Source organism: Eucyclogobius newberryi, unplaced genomic scaffold, assembly GCF_026437365.1.
Source record: "Eucyclogobius newberryi isolate DKJ021-1_F unplaced genomic scaffold, fEucNew1.0.hap1 SCAF_258, whole genome shotgun sequence".
Taxonomy (NCBI): domain Eukaryota; kingdom Metazoa; phylum Chordata; class Actinopteri; order Gobiiformes; family Gobiidae; genus Eucyclogobius; species Eucyclogobius newberryi.
This window is the reverse complement of record NW_027315899.1, coordinates 70188-89558: the sequence shown is the minus strand read 5'-3', so window position 1 is coordinate 89558 and position 19371 is coordinate 70188. Positions and strand designations below refer to the sequence as shown.

Genomic DNA, 19371 nt, shown 5'->3' with positions numbered 1-19371 from the left:
GTCCAGAAACGATGGACCCCTCCTGGACAGATGAGGAATTACACTTGATAAACTCAATATTTACATTTTTGCCTCTGTTTTAAACTCATGTTCTCGACCTTTAACCCCCAGAACCAGCGACAGTGACGTGTTTGTGCAGAGGGAGGTCCTCCTGACACCAGCAGGTGGCGCTGGTTCGTTTAGCTCCACAAAGAGGATTCGGAGACACAAAGTGCAGCTTCTAAAACGTGAGGAAACATTTATTGAAAAGACGTTTGAGGCTCAGTTAAAAGCAAACGCAGACAGTTTCTCGTTCACAGTCTTGGCCTTCTTTGCACTCGTCTCCTCGTTCGTCTCCTTGTTTCCTTCCTGGTCCTCTTCAGGTCGTTTCCTTTTCTTCAGCTCGTCTGCGCTCGGCCCTTTGGCTCGCTCCGTCCACGACTGAAACACAAACACTCACTTTAACATGAAACTAAAGCACTTTAAACACATTTGATTCATCTTTTCAGTCTGAAATAAATCATAATAAAATAAAGAAGGTTCTTGGATCGATTCCCCGTGGGGCCTTTCTGTGAGGAGTTTGCATGTTCTGCCAGTGTCTTCCCGCCCACTAAAAGGACTTGACCCTCCTGTCCACTGTGAGGCGCTGTCTGCAGGACATGGGACACCGTGAGAATGGAGCACTTTTTAAATATGGTTTAAATTCTTCACCGCAAAGAAAGTGTGAAATGTATTCTTAAAATGTGGATTCTTTTCTCCAACGTTTAAAACACATAAAAGACAATCAAACAATTACAAAAAGACAACAAAATAACCACAATGAAAAATTGTGGATGTTTGTGTCCATTTCTTTGGAATGTACTTTTTCCTGCTGCAAAAAGTACACTCCACAAGTATCCATGTATTGTGTCCATCCATCTTACTGTGATAATGTATACTCTCCACCAGGAGGCGCTCTCTCTTTAAATAATACATTTAAATAATACATTTAGTACATAAATACATAATGAGTTGATCTTTATCTGGAGAAAGATGAATCCTAATGTCACAATAAACACATTTTTACAACTCACATAAGATCTAAACTAGAGACGACTAAAGTGACAGAGGCCGACACAGGTCCAATAGATGTAAACTTAGATCTGGAACAGGAACAAAAAACACACTTTGGACATCCCATTCTCTGGGAGGCTCCTCCCATTCTCTGGGATGCTCCTCCCATTCTCTGGGAGACTCCTCCCATTCTCTGGGATGCAGCTAAAGCAGGTTTGAGGGGCAGAGTTATTGCTGTCGCCAAAAATAAACAAAGGCAGAAAACAAATGATTTACAGAACAAACTAAACATGCTGAAAACAAAGATCTCAAATGCAAAAGGAAATTAAAAAGACAAAGTGTGAGATTAATGACCCAAAGGAAGTCATAAAAATGCTCTTCAAACAAAGTGGATGAAAGTGGATCAAAATTCACTAAAATTATTAGCTTGGAAGTTTAGAAAACAACAGGTAGAAGCAGAGGAAAGGTTTTGTACCAAATAGAACTGACTCAAGGTCTGGAGGTCTAAAGGTTTTTCACCAGATGTAAAAGAATCACATGAAAATATTTGATATGTTGAAAGAGAAACAGAACTTTTATAGTTTTTACAAATAAAGACTTATTATAACCAAGACATGAAACAAAGTCATGACCTTTATAACCTCTGACTGAGATGTTTATCAAGGTCATGACCTTTATAACCTCTGACTGAGATGTTTATCAAAGTCATGACCTTTATAACCTCTGACTGAGATGTTTATCAGAACTTTCCAGAGGAATAATATCTAAATGATATGAATACATTTATAATCTGGACAAATACTAAATATAACGTACTTTTGGAACGTACTTTTGGAACGTACTTTTTGCAGTAGGAGAAAAGTCCATCACAGTGAAATGGACACAAACATCACCAACGATCAAGGACTGGACTGAGAGAGGAAGAGGCAAATGGAACAAATCTGACACTTTGGACTAAGGGGACATTTCTTTTTTGACTTTTTGTACCTTAGATTTCTTTGGGTCTCTTCTTTCTTTCTTTTATTATTTAATTTACTTTGATATGTTGTGTACTCTCTGGTCTCGTTTCTTGATTTTTTGTTATGTTTTTAAAATGAGAAAATGTATATCTATAGTAAAGTCCTGGTTTAGTCCTGGTTCAGTCCAGGTTCAGTCCTGGTTTAGTGCTGGTTTAGTCCTGGTTTAGTGCTGGTTTAGTGCTGGTTTAGTGCTGGTTTAGTGCTGGTTTAGACCTGGTTTAGTCCTGGTTTATTTCTGGTTTAGTCCTGGTTTAGTCCTGGTTTAGTCCTGGTTTAGTCCTGGTTTAGTCCTGGTTTAGACCTGGTTTAGTGCTGGTTTAGTCCAGGTTTAGTCCAGGTTTAGCCTCTAGGTTTTTTGTGGTATATTTAGGATCCACCTGTATGAGCCAAACAAAGACTAATGACACGTCTCATTCACGTGTGTGTGTGTGTCCAGTGCTGATGGATCAAAACAAAAGAGCTGCTGTGACTCATCTCCAGAGGATGGATTCTAACCAGGACTAAACTAAGTCTAAACCAGGACTAAACCAGGTCTAAACTAGGACTAAACCAGGCCTAAACCAGGCCTAAACCAGGCCTAAACTAGGACTAAACCAGGCCTAAACCAGGACTAAACCAGGCCTAAACCAGGACTAAACCAGGACTAAACCAGGCCTAAACCAGGACTAAACTAAGTCTAAACCAGGACTAAACCAGGTCTAAACTAGGACTAAACCAGGCCTAAACCAGGCCTAAACCAGGCCTAAACTAGGACTAAACCAGGCCTAAACCAGGACTAAACCAGGCCTAAACCAGGCCTAAACCAGGACTAAACCAGGCCTAAACTAGGACTAAACCAGGACTAAACTAGGACTAAACCAGGCCTAGACCAGGTCTGAAGCCGGTCTTTCTCACCAGTCTCTCCTCTGCAGACAGGGTCCTGAAGCGGCCCATTGCCTCTTTGATCAGCTCGGTCTCATCGAGGTCTGGACTTTCAGCCAAAATGGTTTTCCTGTGGTCTTCCAACCAGAGCTGGAACCCGGTCTGAGGCCTGGACAGAGGGAGGGGCAGGTACAGGTGAGGTACAGGTGAGGGAGGGGCAGGTACAGGTGAGGGGCAGGTACAGGTGAGGGGCCGGTACAGGTGAGGGAGGGGCAGGTACAGGTGAGGGGCAGGTACAGGTGAGGGGCAGGTACAGGTGAGGGAGGGGCAGGTACAGGTGAGGGGCAGGTACAGGTGAGGGGCCGGTACAGGTGAGGTACAGGTGAGGGAGAGGCAGGTACAGGTGAGGGGCCGGTGGAGGTGAGGGAGGGGCAGGTACAGGTGAGGGAGGGGCAGGTACAGGTGAGGGGCAGGTGCAGGTGCAGGTACAGGTGAGGGGCAGGTGAGGGAGGGGCAGGTGCAGGTGAGGGAGGGGCAGGTACAGGCGAGGTAGGGGTAGGTACAGGTGAGGGAGGGGCAGGTACAGGTGAGGTAGGGGCAGGTACAGGTGAGGGAGTACAGGTGAGGGAGGGGCTGGTGCAGGTGAGGGAGGGGCAGGTACAGGTGAGGGAGGGGCAGGTACAGGTGAGGGTGTACAGGTGAGGGAGGGGCAGGTGCAGGTGAGGGAGGGGCAGGTACAGGTGAGGGAGGGGCAGGTACAGGTGAGGGAGTACAGGTGAGGGAGGGGCAGGTACAGGTGAGGTAGGGGCAGGTACAGGTGAGGGAGTACAGGTGAGGGAGGGGCAGGTGCAGGTGAGGGAGGGGCAGGTACAGGTGAGGGAGGGGCAGGTACAGGTGAGGGAGGGGCAGGTGCAGGTGAGGGAGGGGCAGGTACAGGTGAGGGGCCGGTACAGATGAGGTACAGGTGAGGGGCCGGTGCAGGTGAGGGAGGGGCCGGTACAGGTGAGGGAGGGGCAGGTACAGGTGAGAGAGGGGCCGGTACAGGTGAGGGAGGGGCAGGTACAGGTGAGGGAGGGGCAGGTACAGGTGAGGGGCAGGTGCAGATGAGGCAGGGGCAGGTACAGGTGAGGGAGGGGAAGGTACAGGTGAGGGAGGGGCAGGTACAGGTGAGGGAGGGGCAGGTACAGGTGAGGGGCAGGTGCAGGTGAGGGGCAGGTGCAGGTACAGGTGACGGGCAGGTGCAGGTGAGGGAGGGGCAGGTACAGGTGAGGGAGGGGCAGGTACAGGTGAGGGAGGGGCAGGTACAGGTGAGGGGCAGGGGCCGGTACAGGTGAGGTACAGGTGAGGGAGGGGCAGGTGCAGGTGAGGGAGGGGCAGGTACAGGTGAGGGAGGGGCAGGTACAGGTGAGGGAGGGGCAGGTGCAGGTGAGGGAGGGGCAGGTACAGGTGAGGGGCCGGTACAGATGAGGTACAGGTGAGGGGCCGGTGCAGGTGAGGGAGGGGCCGGTACAGGTGAGGGGCAGGGGCAGGTACAGGTGAGGGGCCGGTACAGGTGAGGTACAGGTGAGGTACAGGTGAGGGAGGGGCAGGTACAGGTGAGGGGCAGGGGGGCAGGTACAGGTGGGGGGCAGGGGCAGGTACAGGTGAGGGGCCGGTGCAGGTGAGGGAGGGGCCGGTACAGGTGAGGGAGGGGCAGGTGCAGGTGAGGGAGGGGCAGGTACAGGTGAGGGAGGGGCAGGTACAGGTGAGGGAGGGGCAGGTACAGGTGAGGGGCAGGTGCAGGTGAGGGGCAGGTGCAGGTGAGGGAGGGGCAGGTACAGGTGAGGGAGGGGCAGGTACAGGTGAGGGGATGGGGCAGGTACAGGTGAGGGGCAGGTGAGGGGCAGGTGCAGGTACAGGTGAGGGGCAGGTGCAGGTGAGGGAGGGGCAGGTACAGGTGAGGGAGGGGCAGGTACAGGTGAGGGGCAGGGGGGCAGGTACAGGTGAGGAGCAGGGGCAGGTACAGGTGAGGGGCCGGTGCAGGTGAGGGAGGGGCAGGTACAGGTGAGGGGCAGGGGCAGGTACAGGTGAGGGGCAGGGGCAGGTACAGGTGAGGGGCCGGTACAGGTGAGGTACAGGTGAGGTACAGGTGAGGGAGGGGCAGGTACAGGTGGGGGGCAGGGGCAGGTACAGGTGAGGGGCCGGTGCAGGTGAGGGAGGGGCCGGTACAGGTGAGGGAGGGGCAGGTGCAGGTGAGGGAGGGGCAGGTACAGGTGAGGGAGGGGCAGGTACAGGTGAGGGAGGGGCAGGTACAGGTGAGGGGCAGGTGCAGGTGAGGGGCAGGTGCAGGTGAGGGAGGGGCAGGTTCAGGTGAGGGGATGGGGCAGGTACAGGTGAGGGGATGGGGCAGGTACAGGTGAGGGGCCGGTACAGGTGAGGTACAGGTGAGGGAGGGGCAGGTACAGGTGAGGGGCAGGGGGGCAGGTACAGGTGAGGAGCAGGGGCAGGTACAGGTGAGGGGCCGGTGCAGGTGAGGGAGGGGCCGGTACAGGTGAGGGAGGGGCGGGTACAGGTGAGGGAGGGGCGCGTGCAGGTGAGGGAGGGGCGGGTGCAGGTGAGGGAGGGGCAGGTACAGGTGAGGGAGAGCAGGTGCAGGTGAGGAGGGGCAGGTAAAGGTACAGGTAAGGGAGGGGCAGGTACAGGTGAGGGAGGGGTAGGTACAGGTGAGGGAGGGGCCGGTACAGGTGAGGGAGGGGCAGGTACGGGTGAGGGAGGGGCAGGTGCAGGGTGAGGGGCAGGTGCAGATGAGGGAGGGGCAGGTACAGGTGAGGGAGGGGCAGGTACAGGTGAGGGGCAGGTGCAGGTACAGGTGAGGGGCAGGTGAGGGAGGGGCAGGTACAGGTGAGGGAGGGGCAGGTACAGGTGAGGTACAGGTGAGGGAGGGGCAGGTACAGGTGAGGGGCAGGGGCAGGTACAGGTGAGGGGCAGGTACAGGTGAGGGGCAGGTGCAGGTTAGGGAGGGGCAGGTACAGGTGAGGGAGGGGCAGGTGCAGGTGAGGGAGGGGGGCAGGTACAGGTGAGGGGCAGGTGCAGATGAGGCAGGGGCAGGTACAGGTGAGGGAGGGGAAGGTACAGGTGAGGGGCAGGTGCAGATGAGGGAGGGGCAGGTACAGGTGAGGGAGGGGCAGGTACAGGTGAGGGAGGGGCAGGTACAGGTGAGGGGCCGGTACAGGTGAGGTACAGGTGAGGGAGGAGCAGGTACAGGTGAGGGGCAGGGGGGCAGGTACAGGTGAGGAGCAGGTACAGGTGAGGGGCAGGTGCAGGTGAGGGGCAGGTGCAGGTGAGGGAGGGGCAGGTACAGGTGAGGGAGGGGCAGGTACAGGTGAGGGAGGGGCAGGTACAGGTGAGGGGCAGGTGCAGGTGAGGGGCAGGTGCAGGTACAGGTGAGGGCCCGGTACAGGTGAGGGCCCGGTACAGGTGAGGGGCCGGTACAGGTGAGGTACAGGTGAGGGGCAGGGGCAGGTACAGGTGAGGGAGGGGCAGGTACAGGTGAGGGAGGGGCAGGTGCAGGTGAGGGAGGGGCAGGTACAGGTGAGGGAGGGGCAGGTACAGGTGAGCGAGGGGCAGGTGCAGGTGAGGGAGGGGCAGGTGCAGGTGAGGGAGGGGCAGGTACAGGTGAGGGAGGGTCAGGTACAGGTGAGGGGCAGGTGCAGGTGAGGGAGGGGCAGGTACAGGTGAGGGAGGGGCGGGTACAGGTGAGGGAGGGGCGCGTGCAGGTGAGGGAGGGGCGGGTGCAGGTGAGGGAGGGGCAGGTACAGGTGAGGGAGAGCAGGTGCAGGTGAGGGGGGGCAGGTAAAGGTACAGGTAAGGGAGGGGCAGGTACAGGTGAGGGAGGGGTAGGTACAGGTGAGGGAGGGGCCGGTACAGGTGAGGGAGGGGCAGGTACAGGTGAGGGAGGGGCAGGTACAGGGTGAGGGGCAGGTGCAGATGAGGGAGGGGCAGGTACAGGTGAGGGAGGGGCAGGTACAGGTGAGGGGCAGGTGCAGGTACAGGTGAGGGGCAGGTGAGGGAGGGGCAGGTACAGGTGAGGGAGGGGCAGGTACAGGTGAGGTACAGGTGAGGGAGGGGCAGGTACAGGTGAGGGGCAGGGGCAGGTACAGGTGAGGGGCAGGTACAGGTGAGGGGCAGGTGCAGGTTAGGGAGGGGCAGGTACAGGTGAGGGAGGGGCAGGTGCAGGTGAGGGAGGGGGGCAGGTACAGGTGAGGGGCAGGTGCAGATGAGGCAGGGGCAGGTACAGGTGAGGGAGGGGAAGGTACAGGTGAGGGGCAGGTGCAGATGAGGGAGGGGCAGGTACAGGTGAGGGAGGGGCAGGTACAGGTGAGGGAGGGGCAGGTACAGGTGAGGGGCCGGTACAGGTGAGGTACAGGTGAGGGAGGAGCAGGTACAGGTGAGGGGCAGGGGGGCAGGTACAGGTGAGGAGCAGGTACAGGTGAGGGGCAGGTGCAGGTGAGGGGCAGGTGCAGGTGAGGGAGGGGCAGGTACAGGTGAGGGAGGGGCAGGTACAGGTGAGGGAGGGGCAGGTACAGGTGAGGGGCAGGTGCAGGTGAGGGGCAGGTGCAGGTACAGGTGAGGGCCCGGTACAGGTGAGGGCCCGGTACAGGTGAGGGGCCGGTACAGGTGAGGTACAGGTGAGGGGCAGGGGCAGGTACAGGTGAGGGAGGGGCAGGTACAGGTGAGGGAGGGGCAGGTGCAGGTGAGGGAGGGGCAGGTACAGGTGAGGGAGGGGCAGGTACAGGTGAGCGAGGGGCAGGTGCAGGTGAGGGAGGGGCAGGTGCAGGTGAGGGAGGGGCAGGTACAGGTGAGGGAGGGTCAGGTACAGGTGAGGGGCAGGTGCAGGTGAGGGAGGGGCAGGTACAGGTGAGGGAGGGGCGGGTACAGGTGAGGGAGGGGCGCGTGCAGGTGAGGGAGGGGCGGGTGCAGGTGAGGGAGGGGCAGGTACAGGTGAGGGAGAGCAGGTGCAGGTGAGGGGGGGCAGGTAAAGGTACAGGTAAGGGAGGGGCAGGTACAGGTGAGGGAGGGGTAGGTACAGGTGAGGGAGGGGCCGGTACAGGTGAGGGAGGGGCAGGTACAGGGTGAGGGGCAGGTGCAGATGAGGGAGGGGCAGGTACAGGTGAGGGAGGGGCAGGTACAGGTGAGGGGCAGGTGCAGGTACAGGTGAGGGGCAGGTGAGGGAGGGGCAGGTACAGGTGAGGGAGGGGCAGGTACAGGTGAGGTACAGGTGAGGGAGGGGCAGGTACAGGTGAGGGGCAGGGGCAGGTACAGGTGAGGGGCAGGTACAGGTGAGGGGCAGGTGCAGGTTAGGGAGGGGCAGGTACAGGTGAGGGAGGGGCAGGTGCAGGTGAGGGAGGGGGGCAGGTACAGGTGAGGGGCAGGTGCAGATGAGGCAGGGGCAGGTACAGGTGAGGGAGGGGAAGGTACAGGTGAGGGGCAGGTGCAGATGACGGAGGGGCAGGTACAGGTGAGGGAGGGGCAGGTACAGGTGAGGGAGGGGCAGGTACAGGTGAGGGGCCGGTACAGGTGAGGTACAGGTGAGGGAGGAGCAGGTACAGGTGAGGGGCAGGGGGGCAGGTACAGGTGAGGAGCAGGGGCAGGTACAGGTGAGGGGCAGGTGCAGGTGAGGGGCAGGTGCAGGTGAGGGAGGGGCAGGTACAGGTGAGGGAGGGGCAGGTACAGGTGAGGGAGGGGCAGGTACAGGTGAGGGGCAGGTGCAGGTGAGGGGCAGGTGCAGGTACAGGTGAGGGCCCGGTACAGGTGAGGGCCCGGTACAGGTGAGGGGCCGGTACAGGTGAGGTACAGGTGAGGGGCAGGGGCAGGTACAGGTGAGGGGCCGGTGCAGGTGAGGGAGGGGCCGGTACAGGTGAGGGAGAGGCAGGTACAGGTGAGGGAGGGGCAGGTACAGGGTGAGGGGCAGGTGCAGATGAGGGAGGGGCAGGTGCAGGTGAGGGGCAGGTGCAGGTGAGGGGCAGGTGCAGGTACAGGTGAGGGGCAGGTGCAGGTACAGGTGAGGGGCAGGTGAGGGAGGGGCAGGTGCAGGTGAGGGGCAGGTGCAGGTACAGGTGAGGGGCAGGTGCAGGTACAGGTGAGGGGCAGGTGAGGGAGGGGCAGGTACAGGTGAGGTACAGGTGAGGGAGGGGCAGGTACAGGTGAGGTACAGGTGAGGGAGGGGCAGGTACAGGTGAGGTACAGGTGAGGGAGGGGCAGGTACAGGTGAGGTACAGGTGAGGGAGGGGCAAGTACAGGTGAGGGGCAGGTACAGGTGAGGGGCAGGTGCAGGAGAGGGAGGGGCAGGTACAGGTGAGGGAGGGGCAGGTGCAGGTGAGGGAGGGGCAGGTGCAGGTGAGGGAGGGGCAGGTACAGATGAGGGAGGGGCAGGTACAGGTGAGGGAGGGGCGGGTACAGGTGAGGGAGGGGCAGGTGCAGGTGAGGGGGGGCAGGTACAGGTACAGGTGAGGGAGGGGCAGGTACAGGTGAGGGAGGGGCAGGTGCAGGTGAGGGAGGGGCAGGTGCAGGTGAGGGGGGGGCAGGTACAGGTGAGGGAGGGGCAGGTACAGGTGAGGGAGGGGCAGGTACAGGTGAGGGAGTACAGGTGAGGGAGGGGCAGGTGCAGGTGAGGGAGGGGCAGGTGCAGGTGAGGGAGGGGCAGGTACAGGTGAGGGAGTACAGGTGAGGGAGGGGCAGGTGCAGGTGAGGGAGGGGCAGGTACAGGTGAGGGAGGGGCAGGTACAGGTGAGGGAGGGGCAGGTACAGGTGAGGTAGGGGCAGGTACAGGTGAGGGAGTACAGGTGAGGGAGGGGCAGGTGCAGGTGAGGGAGGGGCAGGTACAGGTGAGGGAGGGGCAGGTACAGGTGAGGGGCCGGTACAGATGAGGTACAGGTGAGGGGCCGGTGCAGGTGAGGGAGGGGCCGGTACAGGTGAGGGAGGGGCAGGTACAGGTGAGGGAGGGGCCGGTACAGGTGAGGGAGGGGCAGGTACAGGTGAGGGAGGGGCAGGTACAGGTGAGGGGCAGGTGCAGATGAGGCAGGGGCAGGTACAGGTGAGGGAGGGGCAGGTGCAGGTGAGGGAGGGGCAGGTGCAGGTGAGGGAGGGGCAGGTTCAGGTACAGGTGAGGGAGGGGCAGGTTCAGGTACAGGTGAGGGAGGGGCAGGTACAGGTACAGGTGAGGGAGGGGCAGGTACAGGTGAGGGAGGGGCAGGTACAGGTGAGGGAGGGGCAGGTACAGGTGAGGTAGGGGCAGGTACAGGTGAGGGAGTACAGGTGTGGGAGGGGCAGGTGCAGGTGAGGGAGGGGCAGGTACAGGTGAGGGAGGGGCAGGTAGAGGTGAGGGAGGGGCAGGTTCAGGTACAGGTGAGGTAGGGGTAGGTAGAGGTGAGGGAGGGGCAGGTACAGGTGAGGGAGTACAGGTGAGGGAGGGGCAGGTGCAGGTGAGGGAGGGGCAGGTACAGGTGAGGGAGGGGCAGGTACAGGTGAGGGAGGGGCAGGTACAGGTGAGGGAGGGGCAGGTACAGGTGAGGTAGGGGCAGGTACAGGTGAGGTAGGGGCAGGTACAGGTGAGGGAGTACAGGTGAGGGAGGGGCAGGTACAGGTGAGGGAGGGGCAGGTACAGGTGAGGGAGGGGCAGGTACAGGTGAGGTAGGGGCAGGTACAGGTGAGGGAGGGGCAGGTACAGGTGAGGGAGGGGCAGGTGCAGGTGAGGGAGGGGCAGGTACAGGTGAGGGAGGGGCAGGTTCAGGTACAGGTGAGGTAGGGGCAGGTTCAGGTACAGGTGAGGTAGGGGCAGGTACAGGTGAGGGAGGGGCAGGTACAGGTGAGGGAGGGGCAGGTGCAAGTGAGGGAGGGGCAGGTACAGATGAGGGAGTACAGGTGAGGGAGGGGCAGGTGAAGGTGAGGGAGGGGCAGGTACAGGTGAGGGAGGGGCAGGTACAGGTGAGGGAGGGGCAGGTACAGGTGAGGGAGGGGCAGGTACAGGTGAGGGAGGGGCAGGTACAGGTGAGGGGCAGGGGGGCAGGTACAGGTGAGGAGCAGGGGCAGGTACAGGTGAGGGGCCGGTGCAGGTGAGGGAGGGGCAGGTACAGGTGAGGGGCAGGGGCAGGTACAGGTGAGGGGCAGGGGCAGGTACAGGTGAGGGGCCGGTACAGGTGAGGTACAGGTGAGGTACAGGTGAGGGAGGGGCAGGTACAGGTGAGGGGCAGGGGGGCAGGTACAGGTGGGGAGCAGGGGCAGGTACAGGTGAGGGGCCGGTGCAGGTGAGGGAGGGGCCGGTACAGGTGAGGGAGGGGCAGGTGCAGGTGAGGGAGGGGCAGGTACAGGTGAGGGAGGGGCAGGTACAGGTGAGGGAGGGGCAGGTACAGGTGAGGGGCAGGTGCAGGTGAGGGGCAGGTGCAGGTGAGGGAGGGGCAGGTACAGGTGAGGGAGGGGCAGGTACAGGTGAGGGGATGGGGCAGGTACAGGTGAGGGGCAGGTGAGGGGCAGGTGCAGGTACAGGTGAGGGGCAGGTGCAGGTGAGGGAGGGGCAGGTACAGGTGAGGGAGGGGCAGGTACAGGTGAGGGGCAGGGGGGCAGGTACAGGTGAGGAGCAGGGGCAGGTACAGGTGAGGGGCCGGTGCAGGTGAGGGAGGGGCAGGTACAGGTGAGGGGCAGGGGCAGGTACAGGGCAGGGGCAGGTACAGGTGAGGGGCAGGTACAGGTGAGGTACAGGTGAGGGAGGGGCAGGTACAGGTGAGGGAGGGGCAGGTACAGGTGAGGGGCAGGGGGGCAGGTACAGGTGGGGGGCAGGGGCAGGTACAGGTGAGGGGCCGGTGCAGGTGAGGGAGGGGCCGGTACAGGTGAGGGAGGGGCAGGTGCAGGTGAGGGAGGGGCAGGTACAGGTGAGGGAGGGGCAGGTACAGGTGAGGGAGGGGCAGGTACAGGTGAGGGGCAGGTGCAGGTGAGGGGCAGGTGCAGGTGAGGGGCAGGTACAGGTGAGGGGATGGGGAAGGTACAGGTGAGGGGATGGGGCAGGTACAGGTGAGGGGCCGGTACAGGTGAGGTACAGGTGAGGGAGGGGCAGGTACAGGTGAGGGGCAGGGGGGCAGGTACAGGTGAGGGGCAGGGGGGCAGGTACAGGTGAGGAGCAGGGGCAGGTACAGGTGAGGGGCCGGTGCAGGTGAGGGAGGGGCCGGTACAGGTGAGGGAGGGGCAGGTACAGGTGAGGGAGGGGCAGGTACAGGTGAGGGGCAGGTGCAGATGAGGGAGGGGCAGGTACAGGTGAGGGAGGGGCAGGTACAGGTGAGGGAGGGGCAGGTACAGGTGAGGGGCAGGTGCAGGTGAGGGGCAGGTGCAGGTACAGGTGAGGGGCAGGTGCAGGTGAGGGAGGGGCAGGAACAGGTGAGGGAGGGGCAGGAACAGGTGAGGGAGGGGCAGGTACAGGTGAGGTAGGGGCAGGTACAGGTGAGGGAGTACAGGTGAGGGAGGGGCAGGTGCAGGTGAGGGAGGGGCAGGTACAGGTGAGGGAGGGGCAGGTGCAGGTGAGGGAGGGGCAGGTACAGGTGAGGGAGGGGGGGGTACAGGTGAGCGAGGGGCAGGTGCAGGTGAGGGAGGGGCAGGTACAGGTGAGGGAGGGTCAGGTACAGGTGAGGGGCAGGTGCAGGTGAGGGAGGGGCAGGTACAGGTGAGGGAGGGGCGGGTACAGGTGAGGGAGGGGCGCGTGCAGGTGAGGGAGGGGCGGGTGCAGGTGAGGGAGGGGCAGGTACAGGTGAGGGAGAGCAGGTGCAGGTGAGGGGGGGCAGGTAAAGGTACAGGTAAGGGAGGGGCAGGTACAGGTGAGGGAGGGGTAGGTACAGGTGAGGGAGGGGCCGGTACAGGTGAGGGAGGGGCAGGTACAGGTGAGGGAGGGGCAGGTACAGGGTGAGGGGCAGGTGCAGATGAGGGAGGGGCAGGTACAGGTGAGGGAGGGGCAGGTACAGGTGAGGGGCAGGTGCAGGTACAGGTGAGGGGCAGGTGAGGGAGGGGCAGGTACAGGTGAGGGAGGGGCAGGTACAGGTGAGGTACAGGTGAGGGAGGGGCAGGTACAGGTGAGGGGCAGGGGCAGGTACAGGTGAGGGGCAGGTACAGGTGAGGGGCAGGTGCAGGTTAGGGAGGGGCAGGTACAGGTGAGGGAGGGGCAGGTGCAGGTGAGGGAGGGGGGCAGGTACAGGTGAGGGGCAGGTGCAGATGAGGCAGGGGCAGGTACAGGTGAGGGAGGGGAAGGTACAGGTGAGGGGCAGGTGCAGATGAGGGAGGGGCAGGTACAGGTGAGGGAGGGGCAGGTACAGGTGAGGGGCCGGTACAGGTGAGGTACAGGTGAGGGAGGAGCAGGTACAGGTGAGGGGCAGGGGGGCAGGTACAGGTGAGGAGCAGGGGCAGGTACAGGTGAGGGAGGGGCAGGTACAGGTGAGGGGCAGGTGCAGGTGAGGGGCAGGTGCAGGTGAGGGAGGGGCAGGTACAGGTGAGGGAGGGGCAGGTACAGGTGAGGGAGGGGCAGGTACAGGTGAGGGGCAGGTGCAGGTACAGGTGAGGGCCCGGTACAGGTGAGGGCCCGGTACAGGTGAGGGGCCGGTACAGGTGAGGTACAGGTGAGGGGCAGGGGCAGGTACAGGTGAGGGAGGGGCAGGTACAGGTGAGGGAGGGGCAGGTGCAGGTGAGGGAGGGGCAGGTACAGGTGAGGGAGGGGCAGGTACAGGTGAGCGAGGGGCAGGTGCAGGTGAGGGAGGGGCAGGTGCAGGTGAGGGAGGGGCAGGTACAGGTGAGGGAGGGTCAGGTACAGGTGAGGGAGGGGCAGGTACAGGTGAGGGAGGGGCGGGTACAGGTGAGGGAGGGGCGGGTACAGGTGAGGGAGGGGCGCGTGCAGGTGAGGGAGGGGCGGGTGCAGGTGAGGGAGGGGCAGGTACAGGTGAGGGAGAGCAGGTGCAGGTGAGGGGGGGCAGGTAAAGGTACAGGTGAGGGGGGGGCAGGTACAGGTGAGGGAGGGGTAGGTACAGGTGAGGGAGGGGCAGGTACAGGTGAGGGAGGGGCAGGTACAGGGTGAGGGGCAGGTGCAGATGAGGGAGGGGCAGGTACAGGTGAGGGAGGGGCAGGTACAGGTGAGGGGCAGGTGCAGGTACAGGTGAGGGGCAGGTGAGGGAGGGGCAGGTACAGGTGAGGGAGGGGCAGGTACAGGTGAGGTACAGGTGAGGGAGGGGCAGGTACAGGTGAGGGGCAGGGGCAGGTACAGGTGAGGGGCAGGTACAGGTACAGGTGAGGGGCAGGTACAGGTGAGGGGCAGGTGCAGGTTAGGGAGGGGCAGGTACAGGTGAGGGAGGGGCAGGTGCAGGTGAGGGAGGGGGGCAGGTACAGGTGAGGGGCAGGTGCAGATGAGGCAGGGGCAGGTACAGGTGAGGGAGGGGAAGGTACAGGTGAGGGGCAGGTGCAGATGAGGGAGGGGCAGGTACAGGTGAGGGAGGGGCAGGTACAGGTGAGGGAGGGGCAGGTACAGGTGAGGGGCCGGTACAGGTGAGGTACAGGTGAGGGAGGAGCAGGTACAGGTGAGGGGCAGGGGGGCAGGTACAGGTGAGGAGCAGGGGCAGGTACAGGTGAGGGAGGGGCAGGTACAGGTGAGGGGCAGGTGCAGGTGAGGGAGGGGCAGGTGCAGGTGAGGGAGGGGCAGGTACAGGTGAGGGAGGGGCAGGTACAGGTGAGGGAGGGGCAGGTACAGGTGAGGGGCAGGTGCAGGTGAGGGGCAGGTGCAGGTACAGGTGAGGGGCCGGTACAGGTGAGGTACAGGTGAGGGGCCGATACAGGTGAGGTACAGGTGAGGGGCAGGGGCAGGTACAGGTGAGGGGCAGGTACAGGTGAGGGGCAGGGGCAGGTACAGGTGAGGGGCCGGTGCAGGTGAGGGAGAGGCAGGTACAGGTGAGGGAGGGGCAGGTACAGGGTGAGGGGCAGGTGCAGATGAGGGAGGGGCAGGTGCAGGTGAGGGGCAGGTGCAGGTGAGGGGCAGGTGCAGGTACAGGTGAGGGGCAGGTGCAGGTACAGGTGAGGGGCAGGTGAGGGAGGGGCAGGTACAGGTGAGGGGCAGGTGCAGGTGAGGGGCAGGTGCAGGTACAGGTGAGGGGCAGGTACAGGTACAGGTGAGGGGCAGGTGAGGGAGGGGCAGGTACAGGTGAGGTACAGGTGAGGGAGGGGCAGGTACAGGTAAGGTACAGGTGAGGGAGGGGCAGGTACAGGTGAGGTACAGGTGAGGGAGGGGCAAGTACAGGTGAGGGGCAGGTACAGGTGAGGGGCAGGTGCAGGAGAGGGAGGGGCAGGTGCAGGTGAGGGAGGGGCAGGTGCAGGTGAGGGAGGGGCAGGTACAGGTGAGGGAGGGGCAGGTACAGGTGAGGGAGGGGCAGGTACAGGTGAGGGAGGGGCGGGTACAGGTGAGGGAGGGGCAGGTGCAGGTGAGGGGGGGGCAGGTACAGGTACAGGTGAGGGAGGGGCAGGTACAGGTGAGGGAGGGGCAGGTGCAGGTGAGGGAGGGGCAGGTGCAGGTGAGGGGGGGGCAGGTACAGGTGAGGGAGGGGCAGGTACAGGTGAGGGAGGGGCAGGTACAGGTGAGGGAGTACAGGTGAGGGAGGGGCAGGTGCAGGTGAGGGAGGGGCAGGTACAGGTGAGGGAGGGGCAGGTACAGGTGAGGGAGTACAGGTGAGGGAGGGGCAGGTGCAGGTGAGGGAGGGGCAGGTACAGGTGAGGGAGGGGCAGGTACAGGTGAGGGAGGGGCAGGTGCAGGTGAGGGAGGGGCAGGTGCAGGTGAGGGAGGGGCAGGTTCAGGTACAGGTGAGGGAGGGGCAGGTTCAGGTACAGGTGAGGGAGGGGCAGGTTCAGGTACAGGTGAGGGAGGGGCAGGTACAGGTGAGGGAGGGGCAGGTACAGGTGAGGTAGGGGCAGGTACAGGTGAGGGAGTACAGGTGTGGGAGGGGCAGGTGCAGGTGAGGGAGGGGCAGGTACAGGTGAGGGAGGGGCAGGTAGAGGTGAGGGAGGGGCAGGTTCAGGTACAGGTGAGGTAGGGGTAGGTAGAGGTGAGGGAGGGGCAGGTACAGGTGAGGGAGTACAGGTGAGGGAGGGGCAGGTGCAGGTGAGGGAGGGGCAGGTACAGGTGAGGGAGGGGCAGGTACAGGTGAGGGAGGGGCAGGTACAGGTGAGGTAGGGGCAGGTACAGGTGAGGTAGGGGCAGGTACAGGTGAGGTAGGGGCAGGTACAGGTGAGGGAGTACAGGTGAGGTAGGGGCAGGTACAGGTGAGGGAGGGGCAGGTACAGGTGAGGTAGGGGCAGGTACAGGTGAGGGAGGGGCAGGTTCAGGTACAGGTGAGGTAGGGGCAGGTTCAGGTACAGGTGAGGTAGGGGCAGGTACAGGTGAGGGAGGGGCAGGTGCAGGTGAGGGAGGGGCAGGTACAGATGAGGGAGTACAGGTGAGGGAGGGGCAGGTGCAGGTGAGGGAGGGGCAGGTACAGGTGAGGGAGGGGCAGGTACAGGTGAGGGAGGGGCAGGTACAGGTGAGGTAGGGGCAGGTTCAGGTACAGGTGAGGTAGGGGTAGGTACAGGTGAGGGAGGGGCAGGTACAGGTGAGGGAGGGGCAGGTACAGGTGAGGGAGGGGCAGGTGCAGGTGAGGGAGGGGCAGGTACAGGTGAGGGAGGGGCAGGTGCAGGTGAGGGAGGGGCAGGTGCAGGTGAGGGAGGGGCAGGTGCAGGTGAGGGAGGGGCAGGTACAGGTGAGGGAGGTGCAGGTGAGGGAGGGGCAGGTACAGGTGAGGGAGGGGCAGGTGCAGGTGAGGGAGGGGCAGGTACAGGTGAGGGAGGGGCAGGTGCAGGTGAGGGAGGGGCAGGTGCAGGTGAGGGAGGGGCAGGTGCAGGTGAGGGAGTACAGGTGAGGGAGGGGCAGGTGCAGGTGAGGGAGGGGCAGGTACAGGTGAGGGAGGGGCAGGTTCAGGTACAGGTGAGGGAGGGGCAGGTACAGGTACAGGTGAGGGAGGGGCAGGTTCAGGTACAGGTGAGGGAGGGGCAGGTACAGGTGAGGGAGGGGCAGGTACAGGTGAGGTAGGGGCAGGTACAGGTGAGGGAGTACAGGTGTGGGAGGGGCAGGTGCAGGTGAGGGAGGGGCAGGTACAGGTGAGGGAGGGGCAGGTACAGGTGAGGGAGGGGCAGGTTCAGGTACAGGTGAGGTAGGGGTAGGTACAGGTGAGGGAGGGGCAGGTACAGGTGAGGGAGTACAGGTGAGGGAGGGGCAGGTACAGGTGAGGGAGGGGCAGGTACAGGTGAGGTAGGGGCAGGTACAGGTGAGGTAGGGGCAGGTACAGGTGAGGTAGGGGCAGGTACAGGTGAGGTAGGGGCAGGTACAGGTGAGGGAGTACAGGTGAGGGAGGGGCAGGTACAGGTGAGGGAGGGGCAGGTACAGGTGAGGGAGTACAGGTGAGGGAGGGGCAGGTGCAGGTGAGGGAGGGGCAGGTACAGGTGAGGTAGGGGCAGGTACAGGTGAGGTAGGGGCAGGTACAGGTGAGGGAGGGGCAGGTACAGGTGAGGTAGGGGCAGGTACAGGTGAGGTAGGGGCAGGTACAGGTGAGGGAGTACAGGTGAGGGAGGGGCAGGTGCAGGTGAGGGAGGGGCAGGTACAGGTGAGGGAGGGGCAGGTTCAGGTACAGGTGAGGTAGGGGCAGGTTCAGGTACAGGTGAGGTAGGGGCAGGTGCAGGTGAGGGAGGGGCAGGTGCAGGTGAGGGAGGGGCAGGTGCAGGTGAGGGAGGGGCAGGTGCAGGTGAGGGAGGGGCAGGTGCAGGTGAGGGAGGGGCAGGTACAGGTGAGGGAGGGGCAGGTGCAGGTGAGGGAGGGGCAGGTGCAGGTGAGGGAGGGGCAGGTGCAGGTGAGGGAGGGGCAGGTACAGGTGAGGGAGGGGCAGGTGCAGGTGAGGGAGGGGCAGGTACAGGTGAGGGAGTACAGGTGAGGGAGGGGCAGGTGCAGGTGAGGGAGGGGCAGGTACAGGTGAGGGAGGGGCAGGTTCAGGTACAGGTGAGGGAGGGGCAGGTACAGGTACAGGTGAGGGAGGGGCAGGTTCAGGTACAGGTGAGGTAGGGGTAGGTACAGGTGAGGGAGGGGCAGGTACAGGTGAGGGAGTACAGGTGAGGGAGGGGCAGGTGCAGGTGAGGGAGGGGCAGGTACAGGTGAGGGAGGGGCAGGTACAGGTGAGGGAGGGGCAGGTACAGGTGAGGGAGGGGCAGGTGCAGGTGAGGGAGGGGCAGGTACAGGTGAGGGAGGGGCAGGTACAGGTGAGGGAGGGGCAGGTACAGGTGAGGGAGGGGCAGGTGCAGGTGAGGGAGGGGCAGGTACAGGTGAGGGAGGGGCAGGTGCAGGTGAGGGAGGGGCAGGTACAGGTGAGGGAGGGGCAGGTACAGGTGAGGGAGGGGCAGGTGCAGGTGAGGGAGGGGCAGGTACAGGTGAGGTAGGGGTAGGTACAGGTGAGGGAGGGGCAAGTGTGTGGATCTCTCGTTCACTGTGGGAGAATAAAGCATTGGGAGATTTCTTCTTGGGGCCAGAGGTGCAGTACCGTGGAGCAGCCACTGGTCAATCTGCCTCGGACAGAGGGGAGTGTCTTATGCAGATGATATAATAGATCCACACGCCTGCTCAGAGTAAAGTCATCTCAAAGTACATCTAGTAATAAAAATACTAGAACAAAGATGATATTGAATTGGAAGTGTAGATATTTCTAAGATGTTACAAGCTCTTACAGACATTACCTCCTGTTCTCTGTGCTCTCAGCCTCTCGTCGTTCCCCTGGTTTCTCCCCTGGTTTCTCCCCTGGTTTCTCCCCTGGTTTCTCCCCTGGTTTCTCCCCTGGTTTCTCCTCTGGTTTCTCCTCTGGTTTCTCCTCTGGTTTCTCCTCTGGTTTCTCCTCTGGCTCTGCTCTCTTGGTGTTGGTCTTGGAGCTCATCTGCAGCAGAGTGGACTGAGTCTACAGAGAAAAAAATACAAGAGTTTATTATGAGAAATAAATCACATGGGATAAACCAGGACTAAACCAGGACTAAGAGTACCTTGCTCTTGGCTCTCGGGGCCAGTGGCTTGAGGACAGGGCTCTTCCTGGTTTTGGAGGAAGTGAGTGGAGTGTACTTCCTGTTTGGGATGTTGTCCAGGATGTTAGTGCCGCGCGGCTGAGCAGGAGACGCAGCTGCACACGACACCTGAGGGGGGCGCTCAGCAGTTACATCATCAACACAGAAACATTTAAAGATGCGTTTGTGTGTGTGTCTGTGTGTGTGTGAGTGTCTGCGTGTGTGTGAGTGTGTGTGTGTGTGTGCGTGCGTGCCTGTGTGTGTGTGTGTGTGTGTGCCTGTGTGTGTGTGTGTGTGCGTGCGTGCCTGTGCGTGCGCGTTTGTGTGTCTGTGTGTGTGCGTGCGTGCC

At 61.9% G+C, this 19371-nt stretch overlaps 1 protein-coding gene across 1 annotated transcript in view; it reads right to left on the bottom strand.

The window, feature by feature from the left end:
• Positions 1-261: 261 nt before the first annotated feature.
• LOC140372569 (WD repeat and HMG-box DNA-binding protein 1-like) overlaps positions 262-19371 on the bottom strand; it is a 55661-nt gene continuing 36551 nt past the window's right edge. Inside the window, exons 22-25 of the mRNA XM_072459701.1 lie at positions 19005-19151; positions 18708-18922; positions 2946-3081; positions 262-420 (exon numbers count right to left, since the gene is read on the bottom strand). Of these exons, the coding sequence (XP_072315802.1) occupies positions 262-420; positions 2946-3081; positions 18708-18922; positions 19005-19151 (657 nt within the window). The remainder of the gene's footprint in view (positions 421-2945; positions 3082-18707; positions 18923-19004; positions 19152-19371) is intronic.